The sequence below is a fragment of the Leptodactylus fuscus genome, chromosome 8 (assembly GCF_031893055.1).
Source record: "Leptodactylus fuscus isolate aLepFus1 chromosome 8, aLepFus1.hap2, whole genome shotgun sequence".
Taxonomy (NCBI): Eukaryota; Metazoa; Chordata; class Amphibia; order Anura; family Leptodactylidae; genus Leptodactylus; species Leptodactylus fuscus.
The window spans coordinates 35,906,600-35,925,021 of record NC_134272.1 but is presented as its reverse complement, the minus strand read 5'-3'; the positions used below and the strand labels follow the sequence as shown (position 1 = coordinate 35,925,021).

The following is an 18,422-nucleotide window of genomic DNA, read 5'->3' as shown; positions in this document are numbered from 1 at the left end:
AGGGGTGCCCAAACTTTTTCATAGGACTGTAATTGTCTATAAAGTACCTAAGACAGTTGATAAAAGGGAGACATGGCTTGTTAGACTTATTTGATGAAAATTGTACCAAAATTGTTATACATTTTGCTCAATAAATCTTCCTTATTATTTTAAATAACAGGAGTCATGATCTCATGTCATTTACTATACAACCATAGCAATATTACTTCTACCAAATTGTATAAATTAATCGATCTTACAATAATTTTAAAATTTTATCTATACAAAAGATATTTACCTGGGGGCTTATGCGGCAAGAACGAATTGAGTCATTGTAACCCATCCACTGTTGGAAGTTGGGATATTCTCCTCTATGGAGAAAGTACTGGTGGCCTCTGTAGTTTGGGTGTTCATATAAGATCCAGTTTCCACTTTCTACACGGATGGAGTTGCAACGGCTGAAGTATGAAGATAAATCTGGACATTCAGAGTTGCACTCATAAGAGCGACCCTGAAAGTTTCTGTCTTCATAGAAGATAATCTGTGGATTTAATAATTTTAGTTAAATATTGAAATAAATACTCATATATTCGGAGACTTGGAGGATGTCGTATGCTTCCGTTTCCCTTTTTTGCATAATTATCGGGACATAAATATTGTTTCTGGCCAAGAAAACATAAAAATCACTTCTTGCCCTCCAAGATCAGCTGCATATACAGGTTTACATTTGACTAGTTTTGATTAGCATTTACTGACCTTTCCCATTTTGCTCTGCTTAACCTCTCAGTCCACCGAGAATGGTTCAGTGAGAAGCTAGTGTGAAAATTGTCTTTATATACATCCTCTGTTGTATACATTTCATGGATTGCTGATTTGTTTTTCCAGTAAGCAGAATGTAAAACAATTTCTGTTAATGTGTGACAGCCTCATTGTTCACTTTTATGTGTCTATTGTATTTGTGTCTTTGCTTACACCTATTATTTTAATGGTACCTAAACAGCTATGTAGAGATCTGAACAAAACCTTTTTACTACTGGCACACTGCATCAGTGGGATCTATTGTGTCCCTAGAAAAAAAAAGAAGGTCAGGATTTTACAATACAACAATGCGACATGTTTAACATTCAAAACGAAGACACAATTTGTAACTTTGATCATAAATTAAATTACATTAAAAATCTATAACTTTTTATCAATCCTTTGAAGGGCCACGTTACTTTTTGACTTTATTCGAAGATTTTTTTTTTTTTTTTTTTTTGCTCCGTGTAGTCTGATAATAGTAAGTTACACATTTTTACACATTTTCTTTGTTATAGTCATTCAAATAGTTTTTGCATCTTGTTCTGCTGACATATGGGCTTTATTTTTAGGTTATTTTTTATTTTTTCATGTTTTTCTTTTTCATATATATCTGGGAAAATGTAAACAAAAAAGGAGGGGAAGAGCCATGTTGTAGAAACACAGAAAAGATACAAAGGGAATGGGAAATGTATAGGAAGCTCGTATACTGCTACCTTTTGCTCAATCCACTCCTAACTTTGTACTTTCTTACGGGCTTCATTTTTATGACATTCACTGTGCAGCCAAAATAACATGTCACCTGTATTCTATGTTTCGGTACAATTCCAGGAATACAACATTTATATGGTTTTATTTACATTTTAACCCCTTAATCCAAAACTGTGCTATTTTTTTTTTCTAAAAGTCGCCATATTCTGACACCCATAACTTTTTCATACTTCTGTGTATGGGGATGCTTATGGCTCCTTTTTTTTCGTAACCAGGTGTACTTTTTAATTATATCATTTTGGGGAATTGCTTTTGCTTTGATCATTTTTTATTCAATTTTTTATCAGAGGCAAAACTGTGAAAAAATAGCGGTTTGGCACTTTTGATTTTATTTTTCTCCCATTATGACGTTTACAGTACGGGACAAATATTTTTATATTTTATATTTGTAGAGCAGGCATTTTCAGACACAGGGATACCTAATGTGTATGTGTTTCACAGTATTTAAGTACTTTTATATGTGTTCTAGGGAAAGGAGGGTGATTTGAACTTTTCTTATTTTTAATTTTTTAAACATTTTTTTTTAAATATTTTTATGCATTTATCAAGACCCCCTAGGGGTCTCGAACTCTAGGGGGACTGATCACTAATGTAATGCATTACAATTCTGTTGCAGGCTATATAGAGTAGCTTCCAATAGAATCCAATGAATGACAGGCCGGAGAGCCTTCACAAGACTCCCCGCTGTCATGCCAACAGGACCCTGGCCGGTGATCCCCAGGAAAATAGTGGCACCTTGCTCAAAGGTTAATGCCTGTGATCAGTAAAATACAGCAGACACCCAATGGCTATGGTGGCTGCCCAGCTCCTGAGTGGCCACCATCTTTCATGTCAGAAAAGGGTTAAAGGAATGACATCAGGTGTCCTGACTGTACAGGAGATCACATATTTCCTTGAAGATCTCTAATGTCAAGATAACACATTTGGAGGATTTATCAAATGTGCCTTTATCATGCAGTGAGTTCTAGTATAATACTCGCTGACCAGGTTTCAGTGTTTTATAGAGTTTTTTGTCAAAGAAAATACACACAGTGTATTGATTATAATTTTGCAGTGGAACTGGTTTGCTACCAGAAAACTGCTTGTCTGCTAATTCTGACATAGTTACATAGTAGATGAGGTGGGATAAAGACATTAGTCCATCAAGTTCAACCTATAACCCTACAATCCCTACAGCGTTGATCCAGGGGAAGGCAAAAAACCCCATGAGGCTCATGCCAATTGTCCTATTTCAGGGGAAAAATTCCTTCCCGACTCCAAATCTGGCAGTCAGTATAAAAACCCTGGATCAACGTGTCCTTAAAATCTAGAGTCCATAACCTGTTATACTTTTCTCTTCAAGAAAGGCATCCAGGCCCACTTTGAACTTGTTCAGTGAATCCGCCATCACCACTTCCTGGGGCAGAGAGTTCCAGAGCCTCGCTGTTCTTACTGTGAAGAATCCCCTTCTATGTTTCTGGTGAAACCTTCTCTCCTCCAGACGTAGAGGATGTCCTCTTGTCACTGTCACTGGCCTAGGAGTAAAAATATCCTTAGAAAGTTCTTTGTATTGTCCCTTCATGTATTTCTACATTGTTATTAGATCTCCCCGTAGACATCTTTTCTCTACACTGAATAACTCCAAGTTTGTTAATCTATCATTGTACTCCAGTCCACCCATTCCCCTAATCATTTTGGTTGCCCGTCTTTGCACTTTTTCAAGTTCACTTATGTCTTTCTTGTATATCGGGGTCCAAAATTGCACACAATATTCTAAGTGTGGCCGTACCAGTGATTTGTATAGAGGCATAACTATGTCCTTGTCATGAGAATCTAGACCTCTTTTGATGCATCCCATAATTTTATTTGCCTTGGCAGCAGCTGCCTGACACTGGTCATTAAAGGTAAGCTTGCTGTCCACCAAAATCCCTAAGTCTTTTTCATTGACAGTCTTACCCAGTAATTTACTATTTAGTACATAGTCAGACATTTTATTACGTTGACCAAAGTGCATTACCTTATATTTGTCAACATTAAACTTCATTTTCCAAGTCTCCGCCCATGCTTCCAGTTTCCTTAGATCCCCCTGTAATATTCTACTATCCTCCTCATTATTAATTACCATACAAAGTTTAGTATCATCTGAAAATATAGACACCCTGCTTTGTAAACCCTCTACCAGGTCATTAATAAAGATATTAAACAAGAGAGGACCTAATACTGACCCTTGTGGCAGCCCACTGGTGACTGTGGCCCAGTCTGAATATTTACCATTAGCAAATACCCTCTGTTTCCTATCAGTGAGCCAGTTGCTAACCGAAATGCATATGTGTTCCCCCAGTCCCAACATTCTCATTTTGCATACCAACTGTTTATGTGGAACAGTATCAAAATCAACTTTGTCCCAATTTATGGTGCTAAGCTCCTCTGTCAGCTGGTTAAAATTGTCCTTCATGAAGTTTAGTGTTTTTGTACCCCCTCTAATGAACATCTTCTTAATGTGTACAAGAAAACTTATTATGTTATGGTCACTATTACCCAGATGTCCCCCAACCTCCACTTTTGATAGTGTGTCAGGTTAATTTGTTAAAATTAGGTCTAAAAGTACCTCGCCTCTTGTTGGGTCCTGCACTAGTTGCGATAGGTAATTGTCTTTTATTACTGACAAGAACCTGTTCCCTTTGTTGGATCTGCAGGTTTCTGCCTCCCAGTTGATATCTGGATAGTTGAAATCCCCCATAATAATGACTTTATTATGCTTTGCGGCCTCATCTATTTGTTTTATTAGTACATTTTCAGCTTCTTCCGTTATATTTGGAGATTTATAACAAACCCCTATCAGTATTTTATTATTTTTTGTTCCTCCCATAATTTCCACCCATAAGGACTCCACATATTCATTTTCCTCCCAGATGTCCTCACGCAGGACTGGCTTAAGGCTGGATTTTCCGTATAAGCAAACCCCTCCCCCTTTCTTATTTGTACGCTACTTTCTAAACATACTGTACCCTTGTATATTTACAGCCCAGTCATAGCTAGAGTCCAGCCATGTCTCACTTACCCCCACCATGTCCTAATTTTCTTCCAACATCATCACTTCTAGTTCCTCCATCTTGTTAGTAAGGCTTTGGGCATTTGTATACATACATTTTATAGATTTATCTTCCCTACTCTTCCACTGCCTACTGACTGCTCTAACCCGACCCCCTGCTCCACTCCCAGTTTCAGTATCTAGCCCTCTTTCCATTTGTACACTATCTTTCCCTCTACATCTGTTACCCTCCCCCCCAGTACCTAGTTTAAACACTCCTCCAACCGTCTAGCCATCTTCTCCCCCAGCACAGCTGCACCCTCCCCATTGAGATGTAGCCCGTCCCTAGCATAGAACCTGTAGCCCACAGCAAAGTCAGCCCAGTTCTCCAGGAACCCAAACCCCTCCTTCCTACACCAACTTTTGAGCCACTTGTTTACCTCCCTAATCTCCCGCTGCCTTTCCTGTGTGGCTCGTGGAACAGGCAGTATTTCTGAGAATACTACCCTGGAGGTCCTTGCCTTCAACTTGCTCCCTAAATCCCTGAAATCATTTTTAAGGATCTTCCACCTACCACTAACTTTGTCATTTGTGCTAACATGCACCATGACCGCTGGATCCACACCAGCCCCACCCAGTAATCTGTCAACCTGATCCGCAATGTGTCGAACTGAAGCGCCAGGAAGGAAACACACCGTGCGACGATCCCGGTCTTTGTGACAAATTGCCCTATCTGTTCCCCTAGTAATTGAATCTCCCACTACCAGCACCTGTCTAGTCTTCTCTGTGCTCCTATCCCCCTTCTTACTGGAGCAGACATTCCCCTGGCTTTCAGAGGAAGTGTCATGCTGCAGCAGTGTTACCGCTGTACTAACATCCCCCTCATCTTGCAATTTAGCAAACTTGTTGGGGTGTGCCAGTTCAGGACTAACCTCCCTGGCACTCTTCCCTCTACCCCGCTTCTTTCTGTCACCCACCTAGCTGCCTCAAGTTCCTGCACGTCCATGCTACCATCGCCCTCTGCACTTGCCCCAACGAGCAGCTGCTCTGTGAGCATCAAACTCCTTTCCAAGTTATCAATGGATCTCAGTGTTACAATTTGCCGATTTAGATCCATGATCTAGGCTTCCAAATGTGCAATGTGCTTGCATCTTTCACAAGAGTATGTTCTCTTAAGCGGCTGCTCAAGCAGAGCATACATGTTGCACAATGCACACTGGACAGCATTGGTAAATATGGAGCTCATCTTACCTGATGGGGAATATTACAGCAAAACAAACAAATTCAAATAAAGAGTGAAAGGATTTTTCTTGTAAAGTCCCTGAATCTAAAGTCACTTAATCTTAAGTCACACTTAGACCAAACCACACTTGCATGCTCCCACACTCGCTTTATACTTAGCTTTTTTAAAGCTGCTCCAAGCAGGACAGAAAGCGGCAACTGTTTCCACTGACTTCTCTGGTTGCAAAGGGAATGCATACAGCAAACAGCAGCAATGTATCCCCTCTTATGTTTCCTCCTGAACTGACTACTGGGCTTGGAATTTACTCTCCTGATTTTAGTTCCTGTTTCTGATCGGCCTTGTAAATTTATTATGGGTTTTAGGTTTGATTTCTAATTGTGTAAGTTTTATTTCTCGTACAGTTTCTGCGGTAGGAACTGGGACCCTAAATTCAGCAAAATCCACCTGACGCTAGGTTCACACCTGCGTTCTACTCTCCCTTCTGTGCTTTCCGTCTTCTGCATGCCAGAAGACGGAAAGCACAGACCGGGTCCGGCGGTGAGCGTTTTATGCTCTCCGCCGCAAAACCGGATTTTTTAATCCGGACACAGAGTACTGCATGTCCGACTCTGTGTCCGGATTAAAAAACCCGGTTTCGTGGCGGAGAGCGCAAAACGCTCACCGCCGCTTACGGCCGGACAGCTTTCTCACCCATTCAAATGAATGGCTGAGAAAGACTCCTGCAGGTTTCCGTCTCCTGCTCTGTTTTATGCAGGAAACAGAAACCTGCAGTACAGAGAGCACAACACAGATGTGAACGAGCCCTGACTTCATGGCTGCAAGTGGTGCTATTTTCTGATATTTGCTCCAGTGATTCTACCATAACAATTATAAGCAGTGCAGTAAAATGTCTGGGAAAAACAGGACAGGGACAGGCTGGTAACACTATGAATATGAAGCTTTTGATTACTTAGTTTGCTCATCTCAGTGACAGGAGGGCAGTGATGTGATCTGAGTCAGATTTCTGTTTATTCATTCTACTGTAATGTTTTAAAGGGATTCTACCATTAAAAAACTATTTTTTCTAGGTAACACGTCGGAATAGCCTTTAGAAAGGCTATTCGTCTCCTACCTTTGGAAGTGCTCTCCACCGCGCCGTTCGTTCGAAATACCGGTTTGTACCGGTATGCTAATTAGTTCTCTCGCAGCGATGGGGGCGTCCCCCAACACAGTTCGAAAACCAACTGCAGCGCTGCCTCTATGTTTTTCTGTATCCTCCCCTTCCTTCTTCAGCTTGATGTCGGACGCCTGCGCAGTACACTCTGTTCAGCGAAGACTCGCAAAGTTCGCCGAACAGAGCGTACTGCGCAGGTGTCCGACATCAAGCTGAAGAAGGAAGGGGAGGATACAGAAGAACATAGAGGCAGTGTTGCAGTCAGTTTTCGAGCAGCAATGGGGACGCCCCCATCGCATCTCCTGCGCTGGGGGACGCCCCCATCGCTGCGAGAGAACTAATTAGCATACCGGTACAAACCGGTATTTCGAATGAATGGCGTGGTGGAGAGCACTTCCAAAATTAGGAGACGAATAGCCTTTCTAAAGGCTATTCTGACGTGTTACCTAGAAAAAATAGTTTTTTAAAGGGGCTCTATCAGCAAAATCATGCTGATAGAGCCCCACATATGCGTGAATAGCCTTTAAAAAGGCTATTCAGGCACCGTAAAAGTTATATTAAACTATCCCCCAGTTTTAAAATAAAACCCTAAAAAAGAATATGATCTACTTACGGATCGTGCACGCTGGGCGGGCATTCAGGGTGCGCCATCTTCTTCATCCACGCCTCCTCTTCCTCCGATGTCCTCGGGTCCCGTCCTCCTCCGGCGCTCGCGAACTGACATTGATATAAAAAAATGGCCTGGGCGCATGCGCAGTAGCCGTAGTAGAAGCCGCATGCTACTGCGCATGCGCCCAGGCCATTTTTTTATATCAATGTCAGTTCGCAAGCGCCGGAGGAGGACGGGACCCAAGGACATCGGAGGAAGAGGAGGCGTGGATGAAGATGAAGACACACCCTGAATGCCCGCCCAGTGTGCACGATCCATAAGTAGATCACATTCTTTTTTAGGGTATTATTTTAAAACTGGAGGGTAGTTTAATATAACATTTACGGTGCCTGAATAGCCTTTTTAAAGGCTATTCACGCATATGTGGGGCTCTATCAGCATGATTTTGCTGATAGAGCCCCTTTAATGGTAGAATCCCTTTAACAGATGATATAGCACAGGGTCATTTTGGACTGTCAACCATGTCTTGTTCATTTCCACTGACACAGATCCCTATGACAGTGATGTGGCACCCTAGGTTTCACCATTTTGCCCACAGGCAGTTCTATATACTGCCGGAAAGCTGAGTTCAGCGCACTGTCAGCTTTCCTGATCTAGGCCCAGTGTGAAAAGCTTACGGTCCCGGTACCGTAGCTCTTCTATGGTCAGAAGGGCGTTTCTGACACTAAGTCAGAGACGTCCTTCTTCACAACACAGCCAATCGCGCTGTGCTGTGAGAGCCGGGAGGAACGCCCCCTCCCTCTGCTCGCAGTACTCGTCCATAGACGAGCATTATCAGGGAGAGAGGGGGGAGTTCCTCCTGGCTCTCACAGTACAGCGCAATTGGCTGTGCTGTGAAGAAGGACGTCTCTGACTGAGTGTCAGAAACGCCCTTCTGACCATAGAAGAGCTACGGTACCGGACCGTAAGCTCTTCACACTGGGCCCAGATCGGGAAAGCCGACAGTGTGCTGAATTCAGCACATTGTCAGCTTTCCGGCAGTATATAGAACTGCCTGTGGGCAAAATGGTGAAAGGTCCTCTTTAAATGTACTTTATTGTGATTTTAAGTGACAGACCAATACCAAGTAGCACATAATTGTAAAGTGGAATGAAAAGGATACATGGTTTTCAAGACTGTAATCAAATAAAAATCTGAAAGTGTGAAGTACAAAAGTATTCATCCCCCTATATCAATACTTTGTAGAGCCACCTTTCACTGCAATTACAGCTACAAGTCTTTTGGGTATGTCTACACCAGATCTGCGCATCTAGAGATTTTTGCCCATTCTTATTTGCAAAATAGCTCAAGCTCAGCCAGATTGGATGGAGAACATTTGTGAGCAGAATGTAATAATGTAAGCTCTCTCAAAGAATGTAAGCTCTTGCGAGCAGGGCCTTCACTCCTACTATTTGATATGTTTATCTCTTTGTCACATTGTAGTGTCTCACATTGTCTTTTCATGTGTCCTCTGATTTGTAAAGTACTACGGAATATGTGATATGCTATATCGCTATATAAATAAAGTTCTAATTATTAACAGCAGTTTTCATGTCTTGTCACATATGTTCAATAGGATTTAAGTCTGGACTTTGACTGGGCCATTATAACACATGAATATTCTTTTATCTAAACCATTCCACTGTAGCTCCGGGCGTATGTTTAGGGTCATTGTCTTGCTGGAAGGTAAATGTCCATTCTAGTCTCAAGTCTTTTGCAGCCTCCAACAGGTTTTCTTTCAGGATTGTCCTGTATTTAGGGCCATCCATTTTCCCATCAACTCTGACCAGCTTCCCTGTCCCTGCTGAAGAAAAGCCTCCCCACAGCATGATGCTGCCACCACCATGTGTCACAGTGGAGATAGTGTGTTCAGGATGATGATCAGTTACTTTTCCACCACACATAGTACTTTGCACCTAGGCCAAAAAGTTCAACTTTGGCCTCATCTGACAAGAGTACCTTCTTCCACATATTTTCTTTGTTTTATACGGCTTGTGGCAAATTGCAAACAACACTTCTTATGTCTTTCTTTTAACAATGGTTTCCTTCTTGCCACTCTTCCATAAAGGCCAGATTTGTGGAGTGTACAACTTCTTGTTGTTCTGTGGACAGATTCTCCCACCTGAGCTTTGGATTTCTGCAGCTCCTTCAGAGTGACCATGGGCCTCTTGGCTGCTTTTCTGGCCAGTACTCTCCTTGCTCAATCTGTTAGTTTAGGTGGACAGACATGTCTTGGTAGGTTTGCAATTGTAGAATACTTTTTTCATTTTTGGATAATGGATTGAACAGTGCTCATTGGGATACTCAAAGCTTTGGGTATGTTTTTATAACCTAACCCTACTTTAAACTTTTCTACAACTTTATCTCTGACCTGTCTGGTGAGTTCCTTGGTCTACATGATGCTGTTTTTTACTAGTGTTTTCTAAAAAACAACTGAGGCCTTCATAGAACAGACATATTTGTACTGAGACTAAATTACACACAGCTAGTCTCTATTAACTAATTAAGTGACTTCTGAAGTCAATTGTTTGCACTGGATTTTATTTAGGGGTATCAGAGTACAGGGAACTGAAGATGTAAGGTGACAAAATGTGAAAAAGTTCAAGGGGTATGAATACTTTTGCAAGCAACTGTATATAACAAGATTTACCACTATGAGTTATGTCTGACTTGATGGACCACTTTTATATGACGTTATAGATGGATAGGTAGATAGTATTTTAAATTTTTTTTTAAATGTGTTTGTCCTTGTACTAAATAAATATATTAACTATATACAATTAAGGGCTCGTTCACATCTGCGCCGGGTCTCCGTTCATACAGGTTTCCGTTTACTGCATAAAACAGAGCAGGAGACGGAAACCTGCAGGACTCCCTCACCCATTCATTTGAACGGGTTTGAAAGGTGTCTGGCCGTGAGCGCCGGTGAGCGTTTTATGCTCTCTGCCGCGAAACCATTTTTTTACAAACCGGACACAGAGTCGAACATGCAGTACTCTGTGTCTGGTTTTAAAAAAATGGTTTCGCGGCGGAGAGCATAAAACGCTCACCAGCGCTCATGGCCAGACCCGGTCTGACAGGTTTCCGTCTTCTGCATGCAGAAGACGGAAAGCTCAGAACGGACTCCAGGCGCTAGTGTGAACCTAGCGTAACTCTCTTATTCACATGTACATTTTTCACACAGAAGTAATGTTTGTTTTCTTCTCAACCCTAAACCATTGCAGAAACAAGCCCTCAGCTGTGAAATAACTATTGTTTTTGGGTTGGAACCTGTCTTATAAATTAGTGACATAAAACAAAAAGTAATGTTTTAATACTTTATTTGGTGTTATAGTAAGTGGAAAAAAATTCAATTTTTTTTTTAATGGAAGTGATGGACACGCTTGAAGGAGCCAATCCTGGAGTTTGTAGCACCCCAGTCACTGTATCTCCTGTACTCTCCAGGTCTCAGGTAATACTGACGTCCTCTGTAGTTGGGCTCCTCATAGAACATCCAGTATCCATCATGTACATGGGCAGAGTGAATTTCATTGAAGCGGAATCTCTCAAAAACATGAGGACAATCTTCAGTGAACTCCATCATTTGTCCTCTGAAATCTTCTCTCTCATAAATATTGATTCTAAATGAACCTTCATGCTTTTGAAAGAAAACATTGTGTTAATAATCATACAATAAGTGACAATGTAAAATCATTAGTTCTATATCATTATATAGAAAATAAAATATATGAATATAAATTTAAATGCAGAAATGTAGAATAAGTAAATTACCCATTATATACATTGCTTTCTAGTTTGCATTTTTTATAAGTTATATTTGAAAAATTTAAAGAAATGTTGACAAATCATGGAGTAATTCAATTATATAGATGCAAATGGAGTTCCACTACTGTTCCCCCAATATATCTCTGTTGCAATCTCTAGAAACCTCCCAAAAGCAACTGAAGGGTAAAGCTACATTCACACATACATAAATATACATGATATATACCCATTTGTCATGGCCATCGTGCACCCTAGGCACACCTGTTTTCACAGATCCACCATGACCTATAGTTGGATGGTCTATTACAATGGACTGTTCAATTAATGGTCAGGTGAAAAGCCCCCATTCACTTCAATTGAATATAATGCTGCTGATGGACGTCCATTAAAACAATTATTTTAAAAATTCACTGCTGAATCTTACCGGAAGGAATATATACGCTAGTTTGAACCAACCCTTAGCCTTACATGCTTTTTGTTGCTCTAGTAACTTTAAGGGTCAGTTCACACGTGAACTGCCCGCGCGGGTTTTGACACTGAGAGAGACGCGGCGAGCCGCGTCTCTCTCTTGTCAAAACCAGCCTGCCGCGACCATCGCGGTCGCGGCTTTCCCCTCCGCTGTCGGCTCAAATGAATGAGCCGACATAGGAGGGAGCTGCCGGGGGCGGAAGCTGAGCCTGCGCGGCTTCCGCCTGAAGATAGGGCAGGTCGTTTCTTTTCTCCGCTAGCGGCAGCCCGCCGCTAGCGGAAAAAAAAAGCCCGGCGGTCTACATAGACCACCATTGTAAAGCGAAATCCGCTGTCAAAATCCGCCCCTTTGCCCACGTGTGAACTAGCCCTTACTTGTTAAGCAATAACAAAGTGAAGAGGCAAATAATTTAATTTATATATCTCTTTTTTAATGTATATTATTTGGGTAATTGAATATACTACCTGAGGACTGAGACGACAAGACCTAATGGAATCATTGTAACCCATCCATTGCTGAAAATCAGGATATTCTCCTCTGTGAAGGAAATACTGGTGTCCTCTGTAGTTGGGATGTTCATACAAGATCCAGTTTCCACTTTCTACACGGATGGAATTGCAACGTCTAAAAAATGAAGACAAGTCTGGACACTCAGAGTGACACTCATAAGAGCGACCCTGGAAATGTTTATCTTCATAAAAGATTATCTGTTCAAGTGAAAACAAAATGAATGTATTAGATCAGTTTAAATCTGCTCCAAATTCTAACTTTTTTAGTCATCTAAGGCTACATGCAGAAATCCATATTTCACAGCCATCTTGCACCCAAAGTTCACCCGTTTTCATGGATCTTCCATAAAGTACATTGATCAGAAAGATCCATGAAAACGGACAAAAATAGGACATGACCTATATTATGATGATCTATTGCAACTGACCATCAAAATAATAGTCATGTGAATAGCCCCATTCACAGACATTGAATTTAATGCTGCCAAGTAACATACATTTAAAAAAAAACAACCATTATGCACTGTCGTGTCAATATAGCTTTAGTGTCATTCAAGAGAACATGTGATGTGGTTTTTTTGGTAATCACAAGGGTATTCAATTAGAGATGAGCAAACTAGATCATAAATTGGTTTTGTGATGAATTTTCTAATAATTTTGGGTTTATCGAAACCTATAATCATTATACCCTGGGGTCTCTTCCGACCCCAGGTTATAATAATTGGAGCCCCCGGGAGAGGTGTGGTTATACTCACTTTCCATCACCCAGGAGGCTGGAAGAGGCCACTGACTCCACAAGAAGGGGCAGGAGAGGTGAGAGAAGGTGAGTATGACTGGTTATTGTTTTTATGCACCTCTCATAGAATATAATAGTAATTCTGGGTTGGACTGAAATTAAACTGAGAGGAAAAATCTTGCTATATTCACATATATCTAGGTGTGATAATACTTAAAGAAACCCTTTTTTCTTTCCCTGCAATCCTCACTTGTTTATTTGTCTATCTCCTGTTTTCTTTCATATATACTGCCCTTGTATCCCTGCAATCCAGCATCCCCCCAGCTTATGATCAGACATCATCTTGGCTTGTATTTTCTCATTTCTCTTTGCTCTGTTATCAGTCCCTTGATGCATGAGCACAGCATCACATGGGTAACTCTAGATTTTACTATATCCCCTTGCTTGGAGCAGTGCAGTTATCCTTCTACTTATATTCTCCTAGAAAATTAGAGAGATTATAAGTATATAGTTAGGAATGCTCAGCCATGAGCCCCTTGTGTGACAGGAAGTTTTTGTCTCCCCACTGTGGAGAATATGTGTGAGACAATCCTTTGTACAGAATGTCATTAAACCTAAATTAGAAGTCATTAAATCTATTTTGATGATTTTTTAAATATTGACTCTATGTAAACAAATGAAGTATCCATTTGCATCTGTATTTAGAATCCATATTTGTTAGTTGCAACACAAATGCAATCACAATAGAAATATTAGGTAGGTAACCCAAAGAAAGTGCATGAATATTCTTACAGTATATATGAAGATCCTTATTTAAAAACTCTGCGTGTAATTACATTTTATTCAAGTCGCCTTGAACTGAAGTACTCAAGTCTTTCGTTAAAGGCAACTTGGACATAAACCTGAGCTAAACTCATTCAATTTTTGTACATGAGATGAACAAGACATTGAGCAAGTCCCTAGCCATTGGGAGAGTAAGAGTACTTTGACTGGTGGCTGTATCACTTTGTGCAGCCATCTCTCTTCTTAAAGCCAAGGCCCCATGTTGCCAAAACGCAGCTTTTTTTGTTGCAGATTTTGCTGCAATTTTTTGAGCCAAAGTCAAGGAATATGAAATATATAGAAAGTTCTTATACTTCTCCCTTCTGCTCCATCCCCTCCTAGCTTTGGCTAAAAAATGCAGCAAAATCTTCAAGAAAAAAGATGCATTTCTGCAATGTAGGGCCTTAGCCTAAAGCTTATGCAAAAAGCACTTGAGGTGGCTGGTTTTGCACTGGAAAAATGGGGTCTTGTGTATATGACATAATATGACAAATGGTTAAAGTCCCTTTAGTTTTCACTTGACTGTCACATTGAATGTCTTTTGTGCTCGGATACATGTAAAGTTTATGTGACTATATTTAATTATTAATGTAATTCACAAACATGGCAGAACCTATGAGAAGTATTAGTCCCATGTGCTTTCGGACAGGTTATTTTGATTGTCTGATCTATGGTAACATTTCTCAAGGCAAAAAATTATATTGGCGTACAAAGGTATAAAGGCATAAAACCATATTTATGCATTGAACTTTGCAACAAAGATTTCAGAACGTCGCTGCAAACACAGTGAATCCTTGTAATGCTAACAGAAGTGAGATGGATTTAAAATAAAGATGTAACAATTTGAAAAACTAAAGCAGTCAATAAATCAAATTAAAACAGATATAAATCTCTAATGCCTTACCTTTCCCATGGTTTTGGTCTTGTCTCCTTTAATCGACAGTAGTAAATGACAGCTGCCAAAGGCTTTTATATACCTTTACAGCTGTATGTAGTATTTGCTGACTTGGCCTCCGCCGGACTGAATTGCTATGTTAAATTTCTCTGACAACAGTTTGGTGTGTGCGTAGCTTTTGTCACAGTGTTTTGTTTGCATTATCATACAGAAGCTTCACCCAGCACACCATAAGCAAGACCAAACAAAAAGTTCTACGTTATTCTAGCACATGAGTACATTAAAATGTGCATGCAGTGCATGTAAGGATCTATACCATAAAACACAATATGGGGCAAAGCACAAACATTGTACATTGTGCTATGGATAACAAATGGATAGCACATTTAGTATAGCTTGTCTGATAAAGCTTTGCAGCATCTACTGTTTTGTTTTTTAAAAGATACAAAACTCAGTTTAATTAGCAAACTTTCACTCTCTGCGTATAATTATTGTTTTTAATACTTTGTTCTAAAGTAGTTTGCTAAGTTTTTTTCTAACTTTTTCTAACTTCAATAATCACACATACTCACTCATACACAAATACACAACTGTAGTAGCCACCAGATGATCAGTGAGGATGTCACATTTACAAATCTACCAACCAAGAATATTGGGCACAATAATAAATTAGCTGCAACCATTTAAAAAGTTGCAATAACACGAGAATTTGGGCGCAAAAGCAATGATAAATGCCCCACTTCTATGTGTTCAATCAAAAGAGTAAAACATATAACAGACAATATTAAATATAAAAATCAATGTCTAATACATATAACTAGAAATGGACATCTGCCCAGATTCCTCTTTATTTTCTGCCCCCCGGCTCACAATGGTGGACACAGAGCATCAGCAGGTCCTTGCGGCTTTCCACCGCTGATTAGGCCCAAATAAAGGGATCTAACCAGTGGGAAGTCTCAAGCCGCAGCATCCGAATCAGCTGCAGAATCCGCGGCAAGAGCCAGCAGGATGCTTTTTTTTTTTCAACATCCAGCACTAATTGTTTTTAATGGGAGGCAGAATGAGGGAAGAATCAGTTGAGTGAATGAACCGTGGTACCTGTGTAAGCGCCGTGCCACCTTCTCTGTTTGCATAGTAAGAATATGCAAATCTGTCTCCCAAGATGTAAATAGGGAGACAGTGCCTCTGTTATGCTGCCCTCTATAGCAAGCACCCTGAACAACATGCCCGACTTCCCAGAAGTCTTTACTGCATGATGCGAGGTTATAACCAAATCAATTTCTCAGCTACGGATGGCACCGTTTCTGTCTCTTTGGACTTCATCAGCGCAGCCTAGAGAGAATTGATTTGGTTTAAGTGAGAGGCTGAGAGACCAGATTGTGGGGATAACTTCTATCCTTAGGGAGAGACCACCTTCTCAGGTGTGTGGAGACTTATACAGCCATAGTTGCTCCACTGCAAGGGAACATGGGAAGAATATGCAAATCTGTCTCCCAAGATGTAAATATATATATAGAGGGCAGCATAACAGAGGCACTGTCTTCCTATTTACATCTTGGGAGACAGATTTGCATATTCTTCCCATGTTCCCTTCCAGTGGAGCAACTATGGCTGTATACAGTACGTCTCCACACACCTGAGAAGGTGGTCTCTCCCTAAGGATGGACGTTATCCCCACAATCTGTTTACATAGTGTCATTCATCTCATAGCGGCCATGTCATGTGACTACATCCTCATCCTATACACATCTATGTGACAAGACTGGAATGACATTACACGGTCACTATAAACAGACAGTATGTGCAGTGGCGTAACTAGGAATGGTGGAGCCCCCCCCCCTCCGACCGACGCCAAAGACTCCATAGTTGCCTCTGCACACAGTATTATGTCCCTTAGTGGCCCCTGCACACAGTATTACCCCCCATAGTGGCCCCTGCACACACTATTATCCCCTATAGTGGCCATTGCACACAGTATTATCCCCCATAGTGGCCCCTGCACACAGTATTATACCCCATAGTGGCCCCTACATTTCATTCAGTTTGCTGGTTCTGTAAAACACTTTTTTTCTGCAGTAGACAAAAACACTGTGTTTCTGCAATGTAGGGTTCTGCTTTAAAAAAAAACAAAAAAAAAAACAAAAACTTTTCTTTGTTGCAGATTTTGCTGAGGTTTTCTAAGCCAAAGCCAGGAGTGGATTGAGGAGGAGGTAGAAGTATAAGAGATCCCTATATATTTCCCATTTCTATTGTCACCACTCTTGGGATTGTCTCAAAAAAAAACAAACAAAAAAACCTGCAGCAAAATCTGCAACAAAAAAAGCTGCGTTTCTGCAATGTGGAGCCTCAACCTTTTATGTCCTCAGAGATGGGTGGTAAGAAAGACGACAGTGCACTGAATTGCACTGCTCCTATTAACCACTTCCTGACATCGACGGTGGATGTTGGGAAGTGGTTAATAGAACCGCAGATGCCGGGTGTCAAACTATGGACAATCAAAAGACGACACCCCCTCTCCCTTCAGTATTCTGTCCCGGGGAAGGGGGGGGAGGAATGATACCAAGATCTTCATATTAGCCCTTGCAGATTTTTAGCGAATTGCTGTTAAAAACGCTGTCGGGAATTGAGATCTTCAATGACATCTCAATCCCCAATAGCGTTTTCAACAGTGAATCGCTTTGGCACAGTAAGGGTTAACATGAAGAACTTGGTATCATTCTCATCTTTAAAAAGAATCTAAAATTATTTTCATAGCCCAAACGAGATCAGAGATATGGGCATTAGAAGTAAGGACATAGCAACTATGTCCTCGGCTAGGCAAGTGACACCCTGGGAGGACGTAGAGCTATGACTTTGGCAGTGAAAGGGTTAAACTCCCTAAAGTGAGAGATGAGCTAATATGTCACCTGGAAAGGTCGGGACATGAATTTTTCTATCACCACCTTGTCAAGTTGTGTCCATGCGGGCCTACGAGGTGAACTCTGGTTACACCCCCCTCCCTTCTCTTAGGACTTAAAGGGGGCCATACCTTCAAACCTTCAAACAGCCCCCTCTTTTGCTTGAGGTCCGAAAATTCCTCCTCCTCTCTCTCTGTAACCTCCTCCAGCATCTCTCCTATCGCTCCTGTACATTGAAATGTCAGGCATCCGCAGTAACGCTCCCTCACATGGGGCACGTAATGATGTCAGTACGCTCCCATGTGACTGCTGAGGACCAATCACAGGCCTCAGCAGGGACATCTGAAGATGGCCGAAGACAGCCTGACTGAGCGAGGATGCCCAGAGAAGGTGAAGCAAGGTGAGTATTAGTGTTTGTTATATTTATTCACCTTCCTTAGGCCTCTGAGTATTATACTCTGGGGTATGAGGTGGCCCCAGAATATAATAATAGCACCAGAGCGGAGGGGGGCTGTTGGGAGCATATAATACTGTATGAAGGCCACTGCTGGGCAAATAATACTGTGTGGGGGCCACTGCTGGGCATATAATACTGTGTGGGAGCCACTGTGTAGTATATAATATTGTTTGGGGGCCACTGTGGAGCGTATAATACTGTGTGGGGGCCACTGTAGAGAGTATAACACTATGTGGGTTCCACTGTGGAACAAATAATACTGTGTGGGG

The 18,422-nt window shown here is 41.2% G+C and overlaps 4 protein-coding genes across 5 annotated transcripts in view; 1 reads left to right on the top strand and 3 right to left on the bottom strand.

Moving 5' to 3' along the window:
- LOC142216490 (gamma-crystallin-3-like) overlaps positions 1-18,422 on the top strand; it is a 401,417-nt gene that overhangs the window by 48,359 nt on the left and 334,636 nt on the right. The gene's annotated exons all lie outside the window — the stretch shown is intronic.
- The window catches only part of LOC142216494 (gamma-crystallin-3-like), a 50,876-nt gene that overhangs the window by 3,183 nt on the left and 29,271 nt on the right, over positions 1-18,422 (bottom strand). Inside the window, exons 1-2 of one of the 2 annotated variants that reach the window (XM_075284364.1) lie at positions 736-777; positions 278-520 (exon numbers count right to left, since the gene is read on the bottom strand). In XM_075284364.1, coding sequence (XP_075140465.1) covers positions 278-520; positions 736-744 — 252 coding nt within the window. In that variant the 5' untranslated portion in view covers positions 745-777. Of the gene's footprint in view, positions 1-277; positions 521-735; positions 778-18,422 lie in introns of those variants that run through there. The other variant, XM_075284365.1, reaches the window with a different exon arrangement.
- The window catches only part of LOC142216492 (gamma-crystallin-1-like), a 347,542-nt gene that overhangs the window by 323,460 nt on the left and 5,660 nt on the right, over positions 1-18,422 (bottom strand). The gene's annotated exons all lie outside the window — the stretch shown is intronic.
- On the bottom strand, positions 10,907-14,896 carry LOC142216491 (gamma-crystallin-3-like). The gene is made up of 3 exons (XM_075284361.1): positions 14,809-14,896; positions 12,302-12,544; positions 10,907-11,240 (listed from the first exon to the last, which is right to left on the bottom strand). Exons 1-3 carry the CDS (start codon positions 14,815-14,817, stop codon positions 10,965-10,967), a joined length of 528 nt encoding a protein of 175 aa, XP_075140462.1. The 5' UTR covers positions 14,818-14,896; the 3' UTR covers positions 10,907-10,964.